Source organism: Onychostoma macrolepis, chromosome 13, assembly GCF_012432095.1.
Source record: "Onychostoma macrolepis isolate SWU-2019 chromosome 13, ASM1243209v1, whole genome shotgun sequence".
NCBI lineage: Eukaryota > Metazoa > Chordata > Actinopteri > Cypriniformes > Cyprinidae > Onychostoma > Onychostoma macrolepis.
The window spans coordinates 12,528,405-12,551,305 of NC_081167.1; the positions used below are offsets into that span (position 1 = coordinate 12,528,405).

The 22,901-nt window shown below is 35.1% G+C and overlaps 2 protein-coding genes across 3 annotated transcripts; both read right to left on the bottom strand.

Annotated features, from left to right (window-relative positions):
* Positions 1–83: 83 nt before the first annotated feature.
* dync2li1 (dynein, cytoplasmic 2, light intermediate chain 1) lies at positions 84–6,166 on the bottom strand. Of its 2 annotated transcripts, XM_058795795.1 has the most exons (13): positions 5,763–6,166; positions 5,471–5,603; positions 5,273–5,307; positions 5,113–5,182; positions 4,932–5,020; positions 3,910–4,081; positions 3,755–3,823; positions 3,437–3,514; positions 3,175–3,254; positions 1,454–1,524; positions 1,101–1,198; positions 935–1,027; positions 89–367 (listed from the first exon to the last, which is right to left on the bottom strand). In XM_058795795.1, exons 1-13 carry the CDS (start codon positions 5,774–5,776, stop codon positions 305–307), a joined length of 1,065 nt encoding a protein of 354 aa, XP_058651778.1. In that variant the 5' UTR covers positions 5,777–6,166; the 3' UTR covers positions 89–304. The 2 variants fall into 2 exon arrangements, with proteins under 2 accessions (XP_058651779.1, XP_058651778.1); XM_058795796.1 differs by lacking the exon at positions 5,763–6,166 and having other exon boundaries at positions 84–367; positions 5,390–5,502.
* A 3,977-nt stretch (positions 6,167–10,143) lies between these two features.
* abcg5 (ATP-binding cassette, sub-family G (WHITE), member 5) lies at positions 10,144–22,733 on the bottom strand. The gene is made up of 13 exons (XM_058794812.1): positions 22,571–22,733; positions 21,455–21,576; positions 17,129–17,265; positions 15,243–15,341; positions 14,934–15,066; positions 14,195–14,334; positions 13,605–13,734; positions 13,274–13,487; positions 12,857–13,062; positions 12,349–12,487; positions 12,001–12,186; positions 11,268–11,380; positions 10,144–10,654 (listed from the first exon to the last, which is right to left on the bottom strand). The coding sequence occupies exons 1-13, from the start codon at positions 22,723–22,725 to the stop codon at positions 10,470–10,472; spliced, it is 1,959 nt and encodes a 652-aa protein (XP_058650795.1). The 5' UTR covers positions 22,726–22,733; the 3' UTR covers positions 10,144–10,469.
* Between the last annotated feature and the right edge of the window lie 168 nt (positions 22,734–22,901).

The following is a 22,901-nucleotide window of genomic DNA, read 5'->3' on the forward strand; positions in this document are numbered from 1 at the left end:
AGTGGAGTTGTGTGTTGTGTCCTGCTGTACTATTAGATATTTATCAAGGGATGATTTGATATGGAAATGTACAAAATAGTGCATTTAATATTTTATTTACAAAAATACATTCTCCAAATTGTATTTAACTACAAAGAAGCAATATGAGCTAAAAAGGTTAAACACAGCCATACTACCATTACACATAATATAGCAATATTTATACATGAAGAAATTTCATTCTTTATGGTACATATTGGAAAGTGAATGAAGTCCAGTACAATACATGAATACAGCTGGTGTTCTAAAGGGTTTTGAGTGAAATCTATGGATCCAGAGCCAAACTTTTCCATGACTTTGCTTGTTCTCTCTTATACTGCTCTAGCTCCTGAGAAGAAGAAAAAAAAACAAGGAAAAAAAGTTAATACATTAAATAATCTGGATCTTTTAGTCAGTTAGATTTGGTTTACTTTCTAAAAACATGCTGTAAACTTTTGATACAAAGTTGATCACTGTGTACAAAATCATTCAATTATGAGATTATATTATTTTTAATCTTACATGACAGCATAATTTAACATGTATTACTCTAGAATTTTAATGTACAAAAAAATGCAATCTGAGCAAATGAAACTGCAATAGTAACCCTCTGCCACATATCGGCTGATTATTGCAGTCACTAAATACTGCAGCCTAAATCAAAGTAGGTGAGAAGCTATTGAAGGGCAGGGAGTGTGAGGTACAGGGTAACTCTCAGTCACATACTGTACTCGAAAGTAAAGCAGTCTGGAAGATCAGTTAATGGCTACAGTACAGTAATAACTCTGAGTCAGTTTTACTGCAGGGTTATATACACAAACACACACACACACACACACGCGCGACTAGAGGTTACTAGAAGACAAACATCTGCTGAAAGGTGATTTTACAGTGACAATAAACATGCTTCTTTTACCTGGTCTTTCTGGGCTCTGATAGAGTCTATAAGGGGCTCACTGTACTGAGGGTCTTTGGCAGGGTCTTTCAGCTCCTTACGTTCCTTGGTGTTCTGAAGACAAAAAAGGTCAGGGGTCAGACAGACATTATTAAACCATTATTATTGTTTACAGAGGAAACCATACCTCAGGTGGGAAAACCCTTTCAAAAACCTTTTTCCAAAGGTCAAAGGGGTTTTTGGCATGAAGAGTCCCGATATCAACATCAGAGGTTACAGGTGGCCCTAGAAATTAATTAAAATATTTTAAATACCCACATATAATATGAGTAGATGAAAAATTCATATATAGTCTATTGTAATTGGGCTTATACTTGTGTTTATAATTGTGCATTTTAGATGCTAAATTTCATTAACCATTTTTAATATTGAGGTAAAACTGAATGTATAACAATATATCTAATAATAATAACAATATGCAACAAACTAATTTTAACATTATTAACAATAAACACAACAAAAGTACAATACATATCTTACCGAGCTGATTGAGGGAGTCAAAGCCTGCTGGAATAGCCAGAGGTTTGCTGGGGTCAGTAGAGAATGACTTTCTAATAGAATGGAAGAGAAAACCATTTTTTAATACTGTGACTAAAAACATTTGTAATTATGAATATCCCGCATCTTAAGTACAGTTGCCCACTTCCTGTTTTTTTTTTTTTTTTGCATATTTGTCACACTTAAAAGATTCAGATCATCAAAATGCAGTTTTGAAATGGTGATTTAATTTATTAAGGGAAAAAAGCTTTCCAAACCTGCCTGGCACTATGTGGAAAAATAATTGACCCCTAAATCTAATAACTGGTTGTGCCACCCTTTGCAGCGTTTGCGATATCTGGCAAGGAGTCTTTCACATCGCTGTGGAGGAATTTTGGCCCACTCTTCTTTGCAGAATTGTTTTAATTCAGCCACATTGGAGGGTTTTTGAGCATGAATGGACTGTTTAAGGTCATGCCACAGCATTCTCAATTGAATTTAAGCCCGGACTTTGACTTGGCCACTCCAAAACCTTAATTTTGTTTTTCTTGAGCCATACAGAGGTGGACTTGCTGGTGGTTTGGGATCATTGTCCTGCTGCATAACCCAAGTGCACTTGAGCTTGAGGTCACAAACTGATGGCCGGACATTCTCCTTCAGGATTTTCTGATAGAGTGCAGAATTCATGGTTCCATCAATTATGGCAAGTCATCCAGGTTCTGAAGCTGCAAAGGAGCCTCAGACCATCACACTACCACCACGTTTGACTGTTGGTATGATGTTCTTTTTATGAAATGCTGTGTTGGTTTTACGCCAGATGTAACGGGACACACAACTTCCAAAAAGTTCAACTTTTGTCGCATCAGTTCACAGAATATTTGCCCAAACATTTTGGGGATAATCAAGATATTTTTTGGCAAATGTGAGATGAGCCTTTGTGTTCTTTTTGGTCAGAAATGGCTTTTGCCTTGGAACTCTCCCATGGATGCTGTTTTTGCCCAGTCTCTTTCTTATTGTTGAATCATGAACACTGACCTTAATTGAGGCAAGTGAGGCCTGCAGTTCTTTAGATGTTGTTCTGGGTTCTTTTATGACCTCCTGGATGAGTCGTCTTTGTGCTCTTGGAGTAATTTTGGTAGGCCAGCCAGCCACTCCTGGGAAGGTTCACCACTCTTCCAAATTTTCTCCATTTGTGAATAATGGCTCTGACCGTGGTTCGCTTGAGTCCCAAAGCCTTAGAAATGGCTTTATAACCCTTTCCAGACTGATACATGTAAACTATTTTGTTTCTCATCTGTTTATGAATTTCTTAAGATTGCGGAATGATGTGTTGCTCTTTAAACATGCTTCACTTTGTCAGACAGGTTCTATTTTAGTGATTTCTTGACTCAACAGGTCTGGCAGTAATCAGGCCTGGGTTTGGCTAGTGAAATTTAACTCAGCTTTCTGTGGTTAATCACAGTTCTTTCATGATTTAACATGAGGGGGCAATTAATTTATCACGTAGGGCCAGGTAGGTTTGGACAGCTTTTTTCCCTTAATAAATGAAATCATCAATTAAAAAACTGTATTTTCTACTTACTTGCATTAACTTTGTGTAATATTCAAATTTGTTTGATGATCTGAATCTTTTAAGTGTGACAAATGTGCAAAAAATTTAAAAAACAGGAAGGGGATAAAACCTTTTCACGGCACTGTACAAGAAAACAATGAAAGGTTCATACGGTCTTTCGGTCCCAAACGCCAGCTGATTAACAAAACTCCTGCTTTTAGACATTACGGCTTCTGACTTGCTGCTGCTGAACTGTGGAGAGTCAGAGAGCATACAAATATAACACCGACCAGAGAAACAGAAATGCTAAAGGGGTGATTTTTAGTAAAGCTTAGTTGATGACAGTTTAGAGTTCCTCAGTTATTATTTTTCTGAAGCTACACATTTCTGTAAGTTATGATCCATGACCATGAACCGCATTCTAAAATTCTTACGATTAATGAGGCTCCGTAGAAGTGGGCTATGAAGCGCAGAGTCTTGCAAATCACCTTTCTCTTCTCTGAATCAAAGTCCTAGAAGGAGATTGATAGATACGATTTTATTGATGCATATAATATTAGGTAAGTCTGAATTACTTTTATTTAATTTTTCATTGAAGGCAGCTAAGAGTGGACTTTATGGTTAAGATGCAATAAAACAATAAAAAAAGGTAATGCTTTCACATGTTAACTGTTGCATATTGCATTGTTTTTCATGATATTTAAAAAAGAAAGCAATATTCAGTGTATACTGTAGAAAGTAGTAGATTTTACCTGAAAGATGTCAAACTTGCTTCCAACTATGAGAAGAGGAACAGGGAAAGGGCTGATGAGCTCTCTGTCCTGTTGAAAAGAGATTTTTTTCTTGTAATAGACTGAAATATTCAATTTCAGGCTTCATTTATAGCAATTATGTTACTCTCTCAAACCGGATAGTCTTTGTGGAGGACTCGTTGTTTGCCGGATCTGGAATCTCCTGTCTTCTGGAGTGAGGCACATACTTTTTCCACCTGACTTCGAGCTGAATCCAGCAGCCTCTCCATGGTCTCCCACAGAGCATTGGGTTTAGACAGATCCAGAACAAGCACTACAGACAAAGAACTGCAAAAACAAGCACAATTGATCTGAATTTCTGGCATTTGGAACATGTATCGAAGTTTTGTTTCCACCATAGAATAAAAATTCAGATATTTCTGAGATAAAAGTCAGAATTGTGAGATATAGACTCAGAATTCTAAGAAAAGTCAGTAACACTTTATTTTAAGGTGTTCTTGTTACACATTACATGTACTTGCTATTATAATAACAATAAATTATGCATAATTGCATGCAAGTAACCCTAAACCAAACCCTAATCCTAACCACAAAGTAATTAGATGTAGCTAATTAATATGACTCAGTACATAAATGTATAAACTGTAACAAGGACACCTTAAAATAAAGTGTAACCGAAGTCTTAACTGAGAAAAAAAAGTCTGAACTATGAAATAAAAAGTTGCAATTACTTTTTCTTTTTTTTTATGTAGGTGGCGAAAAAAGAATTGTAAAATGTAAACTCAGAATTCAAAATGTAAAATGTAAACTCAGGAAAAAAATCTAAATCGCGAGATGTAAATGTACAGCTCTGAGAAGAAAAGTCTCAATTATGAGATAGAAATTCACAGTTGTGAGGAAAAAAAATCTGAATTGTGAGATAAAAGTTGCAATTACCTTTTTTTTTTTTTAAAGATACACACAGCAAGATATAAACTCAGAATTCCAAGAAATAATTTAAATTGCAAGATCTTAACTCGCAATTATGAGAAATAAACTTTCTCATAAGAAAAGTCTGAATTGTGAGATATAAAGTCACAATAATTTATTGTTATTTTTCAATAAGCTTCCACATGTAAACTATCTGAGTTAAATGTAAATCCAGTCTGAAAGAGTGTACAGTGTTTATGAGTCTAACCTGACATTGTCAGCCGTGATGGGAATCTGCACTAGGTCTGATAAGGAAATTCCTCCTCCCAGTTCCCACAGGTGAGCGATGTCTTTAGGCTGCAAAGAGTATTATACATCAACGTTTATATATCAATTAATACAGAAATTATTTTTTTCTGTCTGTAAGAAACTGAGGACAATACTCATACCGTATTATGCCCTCTTGCACGTCTACCAAAAGTGTACTCCAGCGCAAGAGTAGGTTTGGCTGCCTCATCTCTGGTTTACAGGGTGAAACAAAAACATGATGCGAGGTGAAAGGAAAACTGTCAAAAGCTTCAAATGTACAGTATGACAACTTAAACTTACCTATCAAGAAACCGCAGTAATATTGTTGTCTTACCCTAAAACACAGATGCAATGTAAAATGTTTTTGTGCTGGCTAAAATATTTAAAAAGCTGAATTGTTTTGGTATTAGCACATACATTTTCAAACATTATCAAACCCTAGCTTTACTTCAGGTAGGCCTAAGTGTTTAGAGTGATATGTTGCAGGCACACGCATACCCCTGCTTTACTGCCCATGAAGAAGACTGTTCTCTGCGTGGGAAAGTGTGCGTCCTCTTCAGCATCCTCTTCCTCAGTCCTGCTCTCCCTGCTGCGCACTTCCGCTGCAGCAATATCCCATAAAGTATCCGAGCTACGAGACAACATGATCTGAATAGCAGCATCTGCATACTTACTAAAGCAGTAGCTTCTCTCTCTCTCTCTCTCTCTCTCTCTGGGTAGCTTGTAAGCTAACTAACATTGAAATAGGAGTAAAACACTAATGTGTATAATAGCTCAACCAGTATCTTACCTTATTTTAGGCATTATCACTCTTTGTTTCTAAAATAATAATAATTTACGCCTGGAGTCATCAAAGAAACGAGTTTTGATTCAGTTTAGTCCTGATGCTTGTCGACTGAAGCAGACGCTTGATTGCCGTTGCGAGGGGTAACGTCCCTGTTTGATGATGTAAGACATCTAGTGTACTATGGGAAATGAAGTTTTTCTTGCATTTCTTCAACTGTTTTTTTTTTAATTCCCGTTTTTAGAAATGTACGGAGCCCGGGAAGTCACCTGTAGGAGAAAAAAATCAATCCGTGCCGACGGTTTTGCAATCCGTTCCCTCAGTTTATAAACCGTAGCCTACTCACGAATTCTTAAACTGTTCCCTCGGTTTAACAAATCGTGCCCACGGATTAATAAACCGTACCCACAGATTCATAATCCGTGCGCACGTTTTCGCAATCCGTTCCCACAGGTTTGTAAACTGTACTCACGGATTATGCAGCAAGCTCCTAGGTAGCCTACGTGTTAACGAATCATATTATATATTGTTTTATTGCGTATTATTATGTGGAATAGGCCTACAGCACATTATAACGGACACGAGTTGGAATACAACGATTTAATAAGAAAGATGTGCGTCAAAATCTTGTTTAACCTGTGATCATTTTAGACTTGATTATTATTGTATGATAAACCTGGCATTGTGACTGACTTTGGAGTTATTTGTTATTCATTCTTAAGATTTATTTTGGTGATTTTATTATACTAAGCTTTTTCCCCCAGTTAGATACTGTTAATGTGGATGTGCCAGAACTTTCTTCAGTTAAACAAGGAGAAAACTGAAGTCATTGCATTTTGAAACAAAGATGAAGTTATCAAGGTGAATGCATACCTTACTCTAGGGGTCAAACAACTAAAAATCAAGTCAAGAATCTTGGGGTGATTCTGGAGACAGACCTTAGTTTTAGTAGTCATGTTAAAGCAGTAACTAAATCAGCATACTATCATCTCAGAAACATTGCAAGAATTAGATGTTTTGTGTCCAGTCAAGACTTGGAGAAACTTGTTGTCTTTATCACCAGCAGGGTGGATTATTGTAATGGTATCTTCCCAAGACGACCATTAGACAGCTGCAGCTCATCCAGAACACTGCTGCCAGGATTCTGACTGGAACCAGAAAATCTGAGCATATCACACCAGTCCTCAGGTCCTTACACTGGCTTCCAGTTATATTTAGGATTGATTTTGAAGTACTTTTACTCGTTTATAAAGCACTCAATGGCATAGGACCTAAATGCATTGCAGATATGCTCACTGAATATAAACCTAACAGACCACTCAGATCATTAGGAGCAAGTTAGAAACACCAAGGGTTGGACTTTGGACTTTGCACTGGGCTGGTTCCACGCTGCACATCACGCTTTTTCAATGCATCATACACTCAACAATACATATACATATGCATGTGAGTGGCGGCCGGGGGTGGGACTTTGGGCCTTGTGCCCTGCAGCACCTCTCCTTGATGGCTCGTTTTGGGCCTAATTTATGCCTTACGCATGGAGGCAGCCTTACAATATCTTACTATTTATAGCTTTATTATTATTAGTACTATTATTATTTCATCATTACTATTACTACCATTATTATTTTTATTATTATTATTATTATTACAATTTGTCCTCTTCCTGATTCCCCAACCACCCCCTGTCTCGGATTAATAAATTTATTATCGTTATTGTTGCTACTATTACTAATTACTATTTAATACAATTATTATTGATATTTGTCATCCTCCTCACCCTCCAACTTTCCCCTCATTTCTGATTAATTGAGTTAATTACTATTATTATTATTACTGTTATTATTTATTTATTGATATTGTTGCTGCTACTATTACTATTATTACTTATCACCTTCCTCATCCTCCATCCTCAAATTTCTGTTATTAATGCTATTATTATTATTATTATTATTACTGTTATCATTACTATTATGTTTTTTTTTTTTTTACTTTTGTCATGTCTGTTGTACTTTCCTTTATTTATATACTTCCACCTCCAACTTACACACACACACACTCACTCACTCACTCACACAAATCATGTTGGCTGTCATGTATGTTTTGTTGACGTTGGTTATTTTGTATTTGATTTGTTACCTGTAAGTATCTGTATGTTTGTTTGCATAATAAAAAAAAAAAAAAAAAAAAAAAAAGAAACACCAAGGGTTTACACAAAACAAGGGGAGTCTGCTTTTAGCTATTATGCCTCCCGCAGTTGGAACCAGCTTCCAGAAGAGATCAGATGTGCTAAAACATTAGCCACATTTAAATCCAGACTCAAAACTCATCTGTTTAGCCGTGCATTTGTTGAATGAGCACTGTGCTACTCCGAACTGATTATATAAAATGTATAATAAAATCACCAAAATAAGTCTTCGTGTTAAGAATGAATAGTACACAAACACATTTCCAAAACTGTAAAATGTTATTAAAAATAAAGCATTCATGAATTATTTTATGACAAACATTTTACTGTCTTAAGTGCACTCATTTATTTAGCCTATGAATTAAAATAATAATAATGACTATTATTTTATTATTATTATTGTTGTTGTTATTATATATTTTGGTTACATGCATTTAGAAGAAGCTTTTATTCAAAACGACTTACAAAAGAGTAACAAATAACTCCAAAGTCAGTCACAATGCCAGGTTTATCATACAATAATAATCAAGTCTAAGATGATCACAAATTAAACAAGATTTTGACGCACATCTTTCTTATTAAATCGTTGTAATCCAACTCGTGTCCGTTACAATGTGCTGTAGGCCTATTCCACATAATAATAATATGCAATAAAACAATATACAGTACGATTTGTTAACATGTAGGCTACCTAGGAGCTTGCTGCATGAATCCGTGAGTACAGTTTACAAACCCGTGGGAACGGATTGCGAAAGCGTGCGCACGGATTATGAATCTGTGGGTACGGATTCAAAAACCGAGGGTACGGTTTACAAAATCTGAGCGCACAGATTGGAAATTCGTGGGTACGGTTTATTAATCCGTGGGCACGATTTGTTAAACCGAGGGAACAGTTTAATAATTCGTGAGTACGGTTTATAAACCGAGGGAACGGATTGCAAAACCGTCGGCACGGATTGTTTTTTTTTCTCCTACAGGTGACTTCCCGGGTAATGCTCTCTACTCTCTCTATCCACGCTAAGTTCATATTGACAAATATAGATACTTTGAAACAATATTTGTTTTGAACTACATAAATTTGTTTTATTATACATTGTAAAAAAAAAATGCCGTAAAATTTACGGTAAAAAAAACAGCAGCTGTGGTTGCCAGAATTATACCGTAAAATATACGGTAGCAACGTTTTAGGTTTTGCGGTTTTAACTTAAATTTACAGTTAAATACCGTAATTTCAGTTAAATACCGTAAACTGATATAATGTTAATATAACAACCTATTGAAATACTGAAATCTGTTTTGTACCTTTGAAATACACTGATAACCACCAAATGCAGGTGGTGATGAGAAAGTCACAGGATGAACCAAAGCCCATCACAGGCAGCTTTTAAATAATAACATGTATAGAAGGTGCGCAGTGTCATTCACACAAGCACTAAACACCATCATGGTGAGACTCATTAAACTGAAATATGCAATAAACATTAATTTAACAACATTAGATGTAACATACAACCCTAATAAACATAACCGATAAGAAAAAACTAAGAAGAAACCTAGTTATTTCAAAGAAAAAACATCAAAATCAAACAAAATTTGAAATGCAACGCAGGGAATTCTGGGAACGTCAATTTACGGTTTTTCCCTGTAAATTTTACATTCTTTTTCACTTCCAAAAGCAGCATTTCACCGTAAAATTGTCTGAAATGTCTATTACAGTTTTTCACCGTATATATTAGGGGAACTTACCGTTAACCATTTAACAGGTTTTTACCATAGCTTTTTCACAGTTTTTTACTGTTAAAATCACGGTCATTTTTTACAGTGTAGTAATAGTGTAGTAGGCCTAACCATGATTTTTTTTGACAGATTGATTACCATTTGTATAACCACAGTCTTACTACAAATACCATGGTTAGATTATGCTTATGTTTTTGGTTTTATTTGTAGTAAAACCAAGGTTAATTTTTCGTAAGGGACAAAACTGATAATATGATGCTGTCAACATGATCTTGTTGTATGAAATAACCACAAATAGTAACTTTAGCTTTCCTCACATGAAAATACAAGTCAGAACTGACAGGGTCAGAACATGAGCTTTTGTTGAACGAAAGCATGATGTAAGCATTGATACAAGCATTCATATGACAAATTCACAAGTGTATGAAAATAAGCAAAACAGTCATTGATATGAAATTGCCTTTTTATTCAAATGTTGTAAATGCCATTTCATTCTAAATAAATTTTAAAACATCAGGTAGGCCTACACATTTTATTAAACATTCATTGTGTATAACAGATTATTTACGGTCACATTTGAAATGATTATATATACCACAAACAGTAATGGTACGTTACATTGTGGAGAAAATGGATCAATAACCGTGGAAAAGGTTGATGGATTCAGCTTTCATGTTTAGGTTATCTGGATATACTGTAGGCTACTATATATGATTCAGAGATATTCTATATACAAAATAAAGAACGTAAAATAACATTCACAGCAACACACACACACACTCAGGACCTTAGCGTCGGACGAGGTGATCGCGAATCTTAAAGCTGATAATGCCCAGTATCACGAGCGCAGGCAGGAAGGCATAGAGCAGGAGGAAGTCTTGTGTGTAACGTGAAAGAGCTCCAGGATAACCCTCATCTATGATCATATTTCCACTGTCCACCAGACATGATCCTGGCAAACCAGCTAAAGGCGCTGAGTGAGAGGAACAGTTAGTTAGAGGACATCTGTGTGGACAACTTATACATTATATGTGACCCTGGACCACAAAACCAGTCTTAAGTCGCTGGGGTATATTTGTAGCAATAGCCAAAAATACATTGTACATACATTGTATGAGTCAAAATTTTAGATTTTTCTTTTATGCCCAAAATCATTAGGATATTAAGTAAAGATCATGTTCCATGAAGATATTTTGTAAATTTCCTACTGTAAATGTATCAAAACTTAATTTTTGATTAGTAATATGCAGATTACAGATTTTCAAATAGTTGTATCTCAGCCAAATATGCTTATTTATTCAGCTTTCAGATGATGTATAAATCTCAATTTCGAAAAATTGACACTTAAGACTGGTTTTGTCGTCCATGGTCACATATGTTAAAGACTCCATGAAATCAAATGTAAAGTTAGTCTATGCCTATCTTTACAAAAAAAAAAAAAATGCTTTGGAATGTACACACTTCTGGGAAAACAGTTGAATAATATTGATAATATTTGACATGCTGTGGGTAATGATGTAAACTAAAAACTACTAATGGGGTCCATTAGTATGCAATAGATTGAAGAAGATGATGATTTTTCTTACTGCAGGTGAAGTTCAGGCCGTAGAACTCAGTGACGATCAGGAGCTCACAGCCGTACTTCTGGAAGGTTAGATAACTCAGCCATTGGAACACCACAGGCATTTGTTTAAAACTCCTGAAAGGATAATAAAACCATTTTATAACACTTCATATTTGAAAGTATAGTCCAAAAAAAATCTAAATTTGTTTAGATCTTTGCTTATATCTTAACAGACTTGGAGAATTACATTTTTTAGAATTACATCAATTTCTCACCAATGGGTTCTTTGTAGTGAATGGGTGCCGTCAGAATGAGAGTCCAAACAGTTGTGAAAACATTACAATAATCCACATGACTCTAGTCCATGATTTAAGGTCTTGTGAAGCAAAAAGCTGATCAAATCAAGATATTTTTAACTTCAAACCATCACTTCTGGCCAAAATACCATAATAGTCCATCACCTGTTGTCCTCTCACATCAAAACCCACCAACATATTTATTTAGAACTGTTTTGGACTGTTTGTGCCTGTAAATGGTGCTTGATCTGGATTTGTTTATTATAAACATGCAGATTTTTGCTTCAAAAGACAATAACTGATGGACTGAAGCCAAGTAGTGGATTATTGTGATGTTTTTATCAGTTGTTTGGACTCATTTTGATGGCACCCATTCACTGCAGAGGATCCATTGGTGAGCAAGTGATGTAACGCTGAATTTTTATGACAATGTTGAATAAATCAAAGTAATTTCTTCACCTTAGAAATCCAGATCCCACCATGATTCCAGCTACATTGAGAAGAGCGACCCCGCTGTTGACCATATTGGGGTCTTGAACGACCCCCAACAAGACCAGTGTTAAAAGTTCACCTATGATGTGAGGAACCATGACCACGGCTGAAAAACACACAAAGCGCACAGGATCTGGGTTCATGCCAACGGTCCTGAAACACCAAACCACACAGAGAAACAGCATTAGGTCAAGATCCAAAAACCAGTCATTTTTATTTGATTCCGAGGACATTCCCCTCGGATTTGAACTGTAGTTACCCTGACCCCGAGCTCTGATAAACTCAAGTAGCTCACACAAACACGCCCATACTTACCAGTACAAGAAAGAGGTGAAGATGAACACACTGATAATACTGAAGGGCAGGATATGGATGATGTAAGCCAGAAACATCTGCCACTTCTGGTACAAGCCATCTTTACTCTCCTGGTCAGCGATGGCCCTTAAAGCAGGAACTGTTAAAAGATAATATTTTCAGGCAGGAAGAAATGGCAGAAAACTATTTTCAAACTTATCGAGAACTATATATATTTATTTCAATAGCATGAAAGTGAAAACACAGTAGCAGACATGTCTTGTGTTACCAATTATGTGTTATCGCATATGCTCTAAGTTCAAGGTTAAGCAACAATCATGGGTACGCTGGAGAAATACTTATCAGCCAGGAACTGATATATAAACGACAGGAATTATTTCTCTAAAGCCCTGACTTAATCAAACAGCATAAACATTTTTTTCTCCATCGTCTGTACCATTTACCTGTGTATAATAATATTTTATATTTTATAAGATATTTTTGAGTTAACTGTGGATGAGATACTCACATAAAGCCACAGCGTTCAGCATGCCGGTATAAGGTGAGGCACCCATGGCTTGGTAGATTATGCCGATTCGGTCCTGTACAGCACCTTTTGTCACATCCTTGTCCAACTTCATGAGAAAAAAAGCAATAAAGAGGCCATAGATGAGATTCTGAGAGAGGCGCATGAGAATGCCCATCCTGTCACGAGACATATTACGCACGGTCCGCCTGTGTGTAGAAGAGAGAAGGAAATGCATGAAAAGTGTTTCATTAGGTAAACTATGTGCTTCATGTGGTAACATCTAAATGAATGGCTTTTATTTTATTTATTTTAATGGTCAGCTCAGGTAGAAATAGCTCTTGTAAGGCATATTTTCACCTTTTTACAGCGTCCTTTCATTAAAACTGCTGGAAATAAGGCTTGTCATAGCAGTTTTACCTCAGGAGGACATTCAGTTTGGACAGGCAGTTGGGGGACTCCTTGCTTTTGAATGGGATCATGGGTTTGTCTGCTCTCTGGCAGCTTTGCTCGATCCTTCCCAGCATGCTTTTGTAGATCTCTGAGTTCTGGTAGGCTGATGTGATGTCATGCATGCGGCTGTAGGTGGCGGCTTCCCTCTCGCTGCAGCGTGTGTCCACAGAGGTCAGATCAACTGTCAGATAAAAGAAGGAACTTTTTTTAACTATAGGAACACCTTGAAAACAGGCTAACTGATTCATGTTCAAACTTCAGAAAAAGAAAGTTGTTCAGACAACTTCAAAAGTCGTACCATAAAAATCAAAAGGGTTGCAGTACTCAGGACACTCATATCCACAGCTGCTGAAGAAATCCACCATCTCTTCAGGCTTCCCACAGAACACCAGTTCCCCTCGGCTCATGATTGCTATTCTGTTGAAGATCTGTAGATATATATCTTTCAGTTATCTACCTTTGTATCATGAGGGCTATCACAGTTCACAGTTCGCTGAATGTAAAATGTACTAATTTGATATCACTGTTTTCATATGCACCACAGTAAATACATATGCTTTTCAGTAAAATGGTTTTTTAAAATGAGTCCATTAGTTAATGTAAGTTATTGCATTAACTAACAATGTGCAATACATTTGTTACAGTATTTATTGATCTGTTAACAGTAGTTAATAAAAATACTTTTTTTTATATTGTTGCTTATTACAGTTAAATATTTATTATTATTATTATTATTTAGTAAAATATATGACATTTTAAAAGTGCATTTTCATTATTCTAGCTCTATAGGCCTTCAGGTTACCAGCCCTGAGCATTAGCTACTGCAACAGCCATCTTTACAGTTAAGTGTTTTAACAGAATGAGCTCCAGAGCACTATGTCTACTCACCCTGAAAAGTTCTGAACGGGGCTGGTGGATGGTCACTATGACTATTCGATCTCTTCTGGCCAGTTCAGCCAGCAGCACCACGATCTGATTAGCCGTCATGCTGTCCAGTCCTGTGGTCGGCTCATCCAGGAGAATCACCTCTGCCATGACACAACAGAAAATGGAAAAACAGGAGAAGAAATAAAACAAATGAGTAACTTTCAACAAAGTCCACTTTCTGCCCTTTGAGAGACAACTTTGAGTGTCTTCTTAATTCAAGTAATTAAAGCAATTAATAGATTTCCCTTTGTCTAAAGTTAGAGCCAAATTAATTGGCTGATGAATTCATTTACTGCATGATTGGAGAAGGCAGCAGATGAAAGCCACTTATAATTGCTGGTTTGTGTTCAGTTTAGAGTGGCCTCAACTAATCCATGGTCCACGGTCCCAGGAGACCCAGATAAAGGATCCAAAGGGACCCTCATAGACCTCGGCTTAATATTAAAAATGTGATAACCCCGTCTGCCACTTTTAATATTCTACTTCAGTCCCTTTCACTCATTTGTCCATTCCTCAATAATCCTTCGAGGGGCTTTGGGTCGCTGTGCTGGTCGCTCTGCATTTAAATAACATTTCGTCTCTCTTATGTGCAAGCAAGGAATGAACACACTACACTGTGTTTGTACTCCATACATAAACAAACGTTATGCTATTATGGGTTATTATTAAGATGCCTCAGGCAGGTCAGAGGGCAGCTCACTTGGGTCCCGAAGCAGCTGGCTGGCAATGGAAACCCTCCTTCTCTCTCCACCAGAAATGCCTGGGAAAATGCGGCCTCCAATCACGCTGTGAGCCACATGTCCCAAACTCAGCTCTGCCATAACTGCAGCTACCTATGACAGATCAAACAGGGATCCGCTTATTAAAAATATAAACGATGTCTCCATCATAACACTATGAAAACTGAAGTATCTGTAGGTATTTGAGATTTCTGTGTGCATTTCATTTATTTGATTTTGATGACCATATTTCCATATCTCTCAAATATCTGTGAAGGGAATGAGCCCACCTTCTTGCGTATGGCCTCAGAAGAGTGTTTTCTCAAAGCAAGCTGAGCAGTGTATGTCAGAGTCTCCTCCACAGTCAGATAGCTCAAGAGATTGTCACTCTGAGAGAAAAAAATGTAAGCATTCAAAATAAAGCTATTTATTTCTACATAAACAACAATGCAATTAGCCTGAGATGCTTAAATACTACTGTGATGCACTGTTGGAGAAACAAGTGGCTGTGTAAAATGTTCTGCTAATGAAATTTATATCTGCAGCATTTTTTAGAGAGGGTGCTATAATGAACATGGCATCTGAGGGCTACTTTGCTGTTTTCATTTGCTGCTGTTTCGCTTTATTTGAGGTTTGATTCATTGTGGGTTCCCTCTATTGCTCTGGGGTTTCCTTACACATTTCCTGACACTCTTTAAAAATGATGCTGATAGTTGACATGCTAAAATATATAGATTGAAATGCATGTATATTAAATAATGGAAAGAATGATATTGAATGTACTAAATCTTAACTTACTTATTGTGAATAGCATGATCTATTGAAGTCTACATGTCACACTAACAAGAAACTACAGTGGTGGCCAAAATTATTAGAACACTAGTATTTTCACCAGCTAAAAAATGGTTGGTCAGCTTGGTCATTCTGCAAAACATTTTCAATTATTCAATTATAAGTCATATAGGTTATAGGTTAAAAACACCTATTTTGGTGAACTGCCCCTTAAAATAGTATTTAGTATATTCACAAAAACATTTTATTGAGGACAAAATCACAGAATATTTTATTAATTGAAGCCACATGGTCATCCAATTAGGGCTGACTTGTGTCGTTATGCGAGTTGTTCATGTATCAGCAGGTAGAGGACCGGTGCTTTAAGTTAGCTGTTAATGCACTACGGTGCACATTATCAACACTTACAACACTAATTTGTAAACTTTGCTCCTAAAATGAAATCTTATCAGATTACGTCTTCAGTTTAGGTCTTATGTTTATCAAGTAAGAAGGTTCTGGAGTTTGTGCATCATGTCTGTTTAAGTTCACACTGCTGAAATTGGACTAGAAGCAAAGCTACTACAACCTCTACTACTGGGGGAAAAAGTGAAAAAACTGAAAAGTACGCTCTTCTTAACTTCACATACCTTTAGCTCATGAGACACATTTAATTACTGGATTAGATTTATAGCTTCTTTGCATCTAAATTTAATCTGTAGAAATGACCTGCAATAACAGCCGTCTCTCCATGCTTATTTAATTTTCTGGAAGATGCACATGAACAGCTCAGAGGAATAATGTAATGAACTCATGTGTAACGGCTAATTTCAGAGTTAACTCTACAAATGAACTTTTCTGCAAACTTTACTGTTTGTTTAAGTTTGGACGTGACAGACTTGACCTATAGTTACCTAGCCAATCGCTTTTCATCTATATATACTTTCTACAGTTGACCAAAGTTCAGTCACATGTTGCCTGTGATATTTAGATTGCCACGCACACACAGGCACATTTACAGTGTGCTGCAGATGTACAGTATTCAGTGCATTACAAGTTCTACTGTGTAATAATCAGTGATAGTTTCTTTTAAAATCAGGGCTGGGAATACAGCATGAAGGAGAACGGACGGAGCTCCAGTTTGAATACACTGTATTTTTATATTATATTTTTTTCTCATTTTTAAAATACTATATGGTTCAATTTTTCACCTCTTTGCACATTGAATGATCAGTAAGGTAAACTGATGTTTTAGTATACTGAAGTGTAATGTATTGATAGTGGTATAATAAGTTTTGGTAATACAATGTTTGCTTATTTGTAAATCAATACAAATTAAAAGTCTGTACTAATCTTTAGTTGTCAGTATTTTTTAGATTCATTTTTGTAACCAAAAAAACCTCACCTGCAGCACATAAGAGAAACAGTCTTGGAACTGCTCTGCTTTTAGCTTTCTTCCATTCACATAAACCTCTCCAAGGAGTTTACCAGAATTCCCGACTCGTCCTGCGGTAGCATCTAACAGAGTGGTCTTTCCAGAACCTTGAGAGAGAGACATCAGTAAGCCTATTAACCTTTTGATATATTATCATATGACATTGACATGTAAAGAAATGATAGTAATATACGTTTCTTTAGTACATTGCCTTGTTTATTCAATGCTCCTTAATCACATCAGTATCTTAATGCACGTACAGTGAACAGTAGTGGAAAGATATGTTAGAATATGAATATTTATATTTACAATTTTCTTTTGTTTGTGGCCATGCTCTCAAATTTCTTAAAATCTTGTCATTCACTATTACAATAACATTGTGAAATACACAAATGAACTCGTATACTGTAGCTAAATATTTAGACTATCGCTATGCAATGCTGTGGACTCTGATATAACCAGACATGTCGCCAACAGCATTGTGGGCAGCATGCCGACATATAGCGTCATTACGCTTCAGGCGTCCTGAGTTTGAGCCCTTGTGGACCTTTACTGATCCCGTCCTCCCTCTCTTTCTCACACTTTGTTTCCTGTCTAAACTTCCTACAATAAAAGGCAAAAACGCAATAAAGAAAGAAAGAAAGAAAATAAATAAATCTTTAAAAAATTTTTTTTAAAAACCCTGTGAGAGTCATAGTTATTCTGCTTTTTGAGTCACTTACTTGAATTGCCCATAAATCCCATTATCTGTAGTCCGTAATCTCATTAACCTTTTGATATATTATCATATGACACTGACATTTAAAGAAATGATATTTTTAGCCTTAGTCTTTTTACATAATAAATTGCCTTGCTCATTCCAGTGACACTGTTGTCATTTTTAATAATACTTTTTATCAGTTTTTATTTTTATATTTTAATTTTAGTTAGTATTAATAATTTTGTTTTGTGCTTCTGCCATTGTTTATAGTTTTTGTTATATGTATGTCCATGTAGTTTTTTTTTTAATTGATTTCTGTTTTTGTTTTAGTTAAGTAGTACACAAAGTTAGATTAAATTAAAATGAAAGGTTTTGAGAAGTGTTGTGAGAAGATGCTGATATTAAACATTTTTATATTTTATTTTATTTGTGGTACAAATAGTAAGTACATAACAAAAAAGTACTTTTTACTTTTATTCAAGCAAAATGTACTCTATCCAAAAATAATAAACAGAGTGGTCTTTCCTGAACCCTGAGAAAGAGCTTCACCTTTTGATGATATGACATTTTCAGGATTACGTAAAGAAAGTTGCTTTACATAATATATTGCCTTGTTTATTCTAATTCTTACTGTTTATTAATTTCTGTGTCTTAATAATGCATGTAAAGTGAACAAAGATCTGTGAGAACATGATTTATAACACTTTTATTTTGTTCTGCTTCTTTTGTCAGCGGTCATGCTCTCAAACTCTCAAAGTAAATAAATATTCTTTATAAACTGCCACCATTCACTATTAAAAGACCATTGTGAAATACACAAATGAACTCATACTGTAGCTAAATATTTAGACTATCACTATGCATGCTGTGGGCTCTGATATTAAATATGTTAAATCTCTGAGCAACATAGTTATTCTGACTTCTGAGTCACTTATTTGAATTCCCCAGAATTCACATTATTTGTAGTCCGTAATCTCATTAACCTTTTGATATATTATCATATGACATTGACATTTAAAGAAATGACATCTTCAGCCTTACGTAATGTAAGATGCTTTACATAATACATTGCCTTGTTCATGATTTGTAACATTTTTGTTCACACTTCCACGAACTACCACTAACTAAATTGATATTTTAAGTATATTAAAGTTTAATGTTTTAAATAGTGGTAAAATCAATTTTTGGTAACAAATGTCTGCACTATTTTTTCTTATTGACTGGTGCTGGTTAGAATAATAATAAACATGGTTCAAGTGAATTCAAATACATTAAAAACCAAGTACTTTTGCTCAATTACAACTGAAGTGAACTTTGTACAAAAATAATAAACAGAGCGGTCATTTCTGAATCTTGAGAAAAACATCACCTTTTGATATCATATCAAATAATATGACTCTGACATTTAAAGAAATGATATTTTCTGCCTTATGTAACGCAGTTTTTTTATACAATTAATTAGCCTTTTTCACAAGAATCAGAAATTACGTCAGTGCAGGGTGAAGTTAGTTCCGTTACAGGTCTGCGCCTATTATATCAGTGTGCCCTTTTCTCAAATAATGTTTCTTAACTTTTCTGTTTTGTCTGTTTTCCAAGTTGTTGTTATATAATCTATAAAGAAATATAATTTTACTTGTTTGTAACTTATATGTTCCACTCAGACCGCAGACTCGTGAGATAATGCGCTTAACATAGCACTGGATGGATTGTCTCCAGCAAAGTCCCTTTTTTAAATAGTCTTTGATCTCCGGTACATTTGAGCGTATTATCTCAGTTTACTTTAATTTATCATGATGTGAACATTTATGTCCAGATGCACATTTTTCCAAGAATACATTAAACAATTCTCAGTCCGGTTGAAGCATATTAAACTCAACACAACAACTTAATCCCGATAGAATAGGAACAAAGCAACCGAGTCATCTCTTGTTTAATATGTATTTCCCAGGGCACATTATACAATCTACATTTGCTCCATCACATTAATGCAAAGGAGAGCAAGTAGAAAATTCAACAATACTTTAATAATAATAATCACGTGGAGAGTCATAATGCACAGCCAGCACCAAACGGACAGAATGGCAAAGCTAACTGACCTGCCACCATTTAGAATTAAACAAACTGAAATATTTGTGATGACCCGAGCTGACCAAACAGTTAATTGTGAAATGTTTGCGCTTTGTAGAGTACAGTACCAGCAGCTCAAGCATTTTCATAGGATCTAATTTGTAAAAAAAGACTTTGATTCTCGAATTCATTTTTGTTCAGTACGGCTGCTGTTGTCACCGGAAAAACTTTTACCCTGCAAGCGCCAATCCGGAAGCCAGAAACGCAGAAGTGTGAAAAAGGCTAATTGCCTTATTCATTCTGGTGACACTCCTGTAATTTTTAATAATACTTTTTTGTAAATCAGTTTTTGTTTTTATATTTGAATTTGAGTAAGTTTTAATAATTTTGTTCTGTGCTTCTGTGATTGTTTATAGTTTTTGTTATATGTATGTCATTCATTTTTATTTCTGTTTTAGTTTTAGTTATTTAAGTGCACAAAGTTAAATTAAATTAAAATAAAACGTTTTGAGAAGTGCTAAGAGAAGATGCTGAAATTAAATGTTTATATATTTTATTTTATTTTATTTCAATTGTTAATGTCAGTTAACATTTATTTTATTTCAAGTAACAAATATGTTGTTTAATGATTTTTGATTTTTGTTCTGTTTTTGGGTTACTACAATAACCCTCATTCTAATGCTTAATTATTCATTTCAGTGTCATAACAATACATACACTGTGAGTGTGAACAAAAGTCTAATGAATATGATTTATAACCTTTTTTTATTTTACTTTTTTCACTTGTTTGCACACTTGAATTATCAGTAATTTACACTGATATTTTAGTATATTGAAATTTAATGTTTTGATAGTGGTATAAGAAGTTTTGGTAATATAATAAAAAGTTTTTGTTTATTTGCAGATCAATACATATTAAATGTCTGCTCACTTATCGATTAGTACTGGCTAAAATGATTAATAACATGGTTCATCAATCAAAATTTTCATACAATGAACTTAAGTACATTTAAAAACCAAGTACTTTTTTACTTTTATTCAAGCAAAATGTGTATCAGTAAGCTTATTAACCTTTTGATAGCTCATATAATATGACACTGATGTTTAAAGAAATGATATTTTCAGGATTACATAATGTAAGTGGCTTAGTATGTTGCCTTGTTTATTCTAATGCTTACTGTTTATTAATTTCTGTGTCTTAATAATGCATGTACAGTGAACAAAGATCTGTGAGAACATGATTTATTACATTTTTATTTTGTTCTGCTTCTTTTGTCAGCGGTCATGCTATCAAACTCTCAAAGTAAATAAACAGAAAAACAATATTCATTCAAATCTTGCCATTCACTATTACAACATCATTGCGGAATACACAAATGAACTCATACTATAGCTAAATATTTAGACTGTATCACTATGCATGCTGTGGGCTCTGATATAAAATGTGTTAAAACTCACCACAGTTTTAAAACTCATAGTATTAAAACTCATCTAAGCATCATAGTTAGTCTGCCTTTTGAGTCACTTACCTGAATTCCCCAGAATTCCCATTATCTGCCCACTGTCCACATGAAATGACACTTGATTCAGTATTTGCCTTGTCCATTTTTTTCTGAAAGATGAAAGGTCCCACCAGGGTCCTACACGTTCACTGTAACACACACAAGCAAACAAAAAACATTTACACAATGGCCACAAGAAGTGGTATCAGTTTGTCACTATTTTGTATGAAGCTTCAATGAAATAGAAGATTTAATAAAAGATTAATAGCCTACCAGTTGTATAATTCTTGCCAAAAATATAGTCAGTTGACGGGAAAATGTCTGATTGCTTATGGCATTTAAACCTTTATTGACTGATCGTTTCATGTTAATTGCATGCTTAAAGACTATAATGTGCCGATAACTTTGATAAATCGGGTCTTTGATTTGCTGGATTTTGCAGAGAAAATGTATGTGTGTGTGTGTGTGTGTGCATGTATGTATATATATACCAGTAATGCAGCTGATGTTGCTGTCAATAAGCACACATAACAAGTGGATATTTGTGTATTGTAGGTGGTTTTCTACAAAATAATTTTGTACAGTCTAGAAATCTAAAATTGTTGAAATTTAGTCTGCAAACATTTTAACAATAAAAACACTTGTAATTTAAAATAGCTTGATTTTGACATTCTTTTCAAATGAATAAATATATATTTTAAGTGATCTTTTTAAGGTTTGAGTTTTTACTGGAGGGGTTTAAAAATACTGTTGTGAAACTAAACTTAACCGCATGTCAAGTTGTATATGGAAAGTATGAGCATAAAAAAAAAACTTTTCTTTTTTAAATTCTAAAATACTGACACTTGACATGATCTTGAGTGATTATTATGTATTAAAATACAACAGCTGTTTGGTCATACACAGTACATGTATCAGCTGCAGTTGTCTGTTAGCAGCTAGACTCAACATAATAAGCTCCTGAGCACATTCAGATTATACTGAAAATAAAAACATGTGTTTGAAGAGTGTCAGTTCATTGAGTACTTAACAACAGGTTTACCAATAACCACGTGCTAAATTTGACATGAACATTAACTCTCACAGAACTCACAGAATCACCCATTTCACTGCTTTCATGTCATGTCAATGTTGTATTCTCACCTCACAGTATAGGACACATTTTTGACAATCAGGCTACACGACGATTCGACGTAGTCCGGATTTGGTTGGGACGTTCCCATCTCTGACACCACTTTGAAAGATCCATTTAACCCGTTATTCTGTAAAACATCCTGCATTGAACATAACTGACTCATTGTCTCTCACTGATGGTCAAGCAAACTTAGATATTCTCAATGTGACAGATCCACGTCTTCAGCTGTCTAAATGCTCCAGCTCATACTGCACTGATGAGCTTGGAACCATAAACAGTGACTCTTATCAGTGGAACTTTGCTCCATTTGCTATATAAAGTCGCTTCTCTCTGCCACCT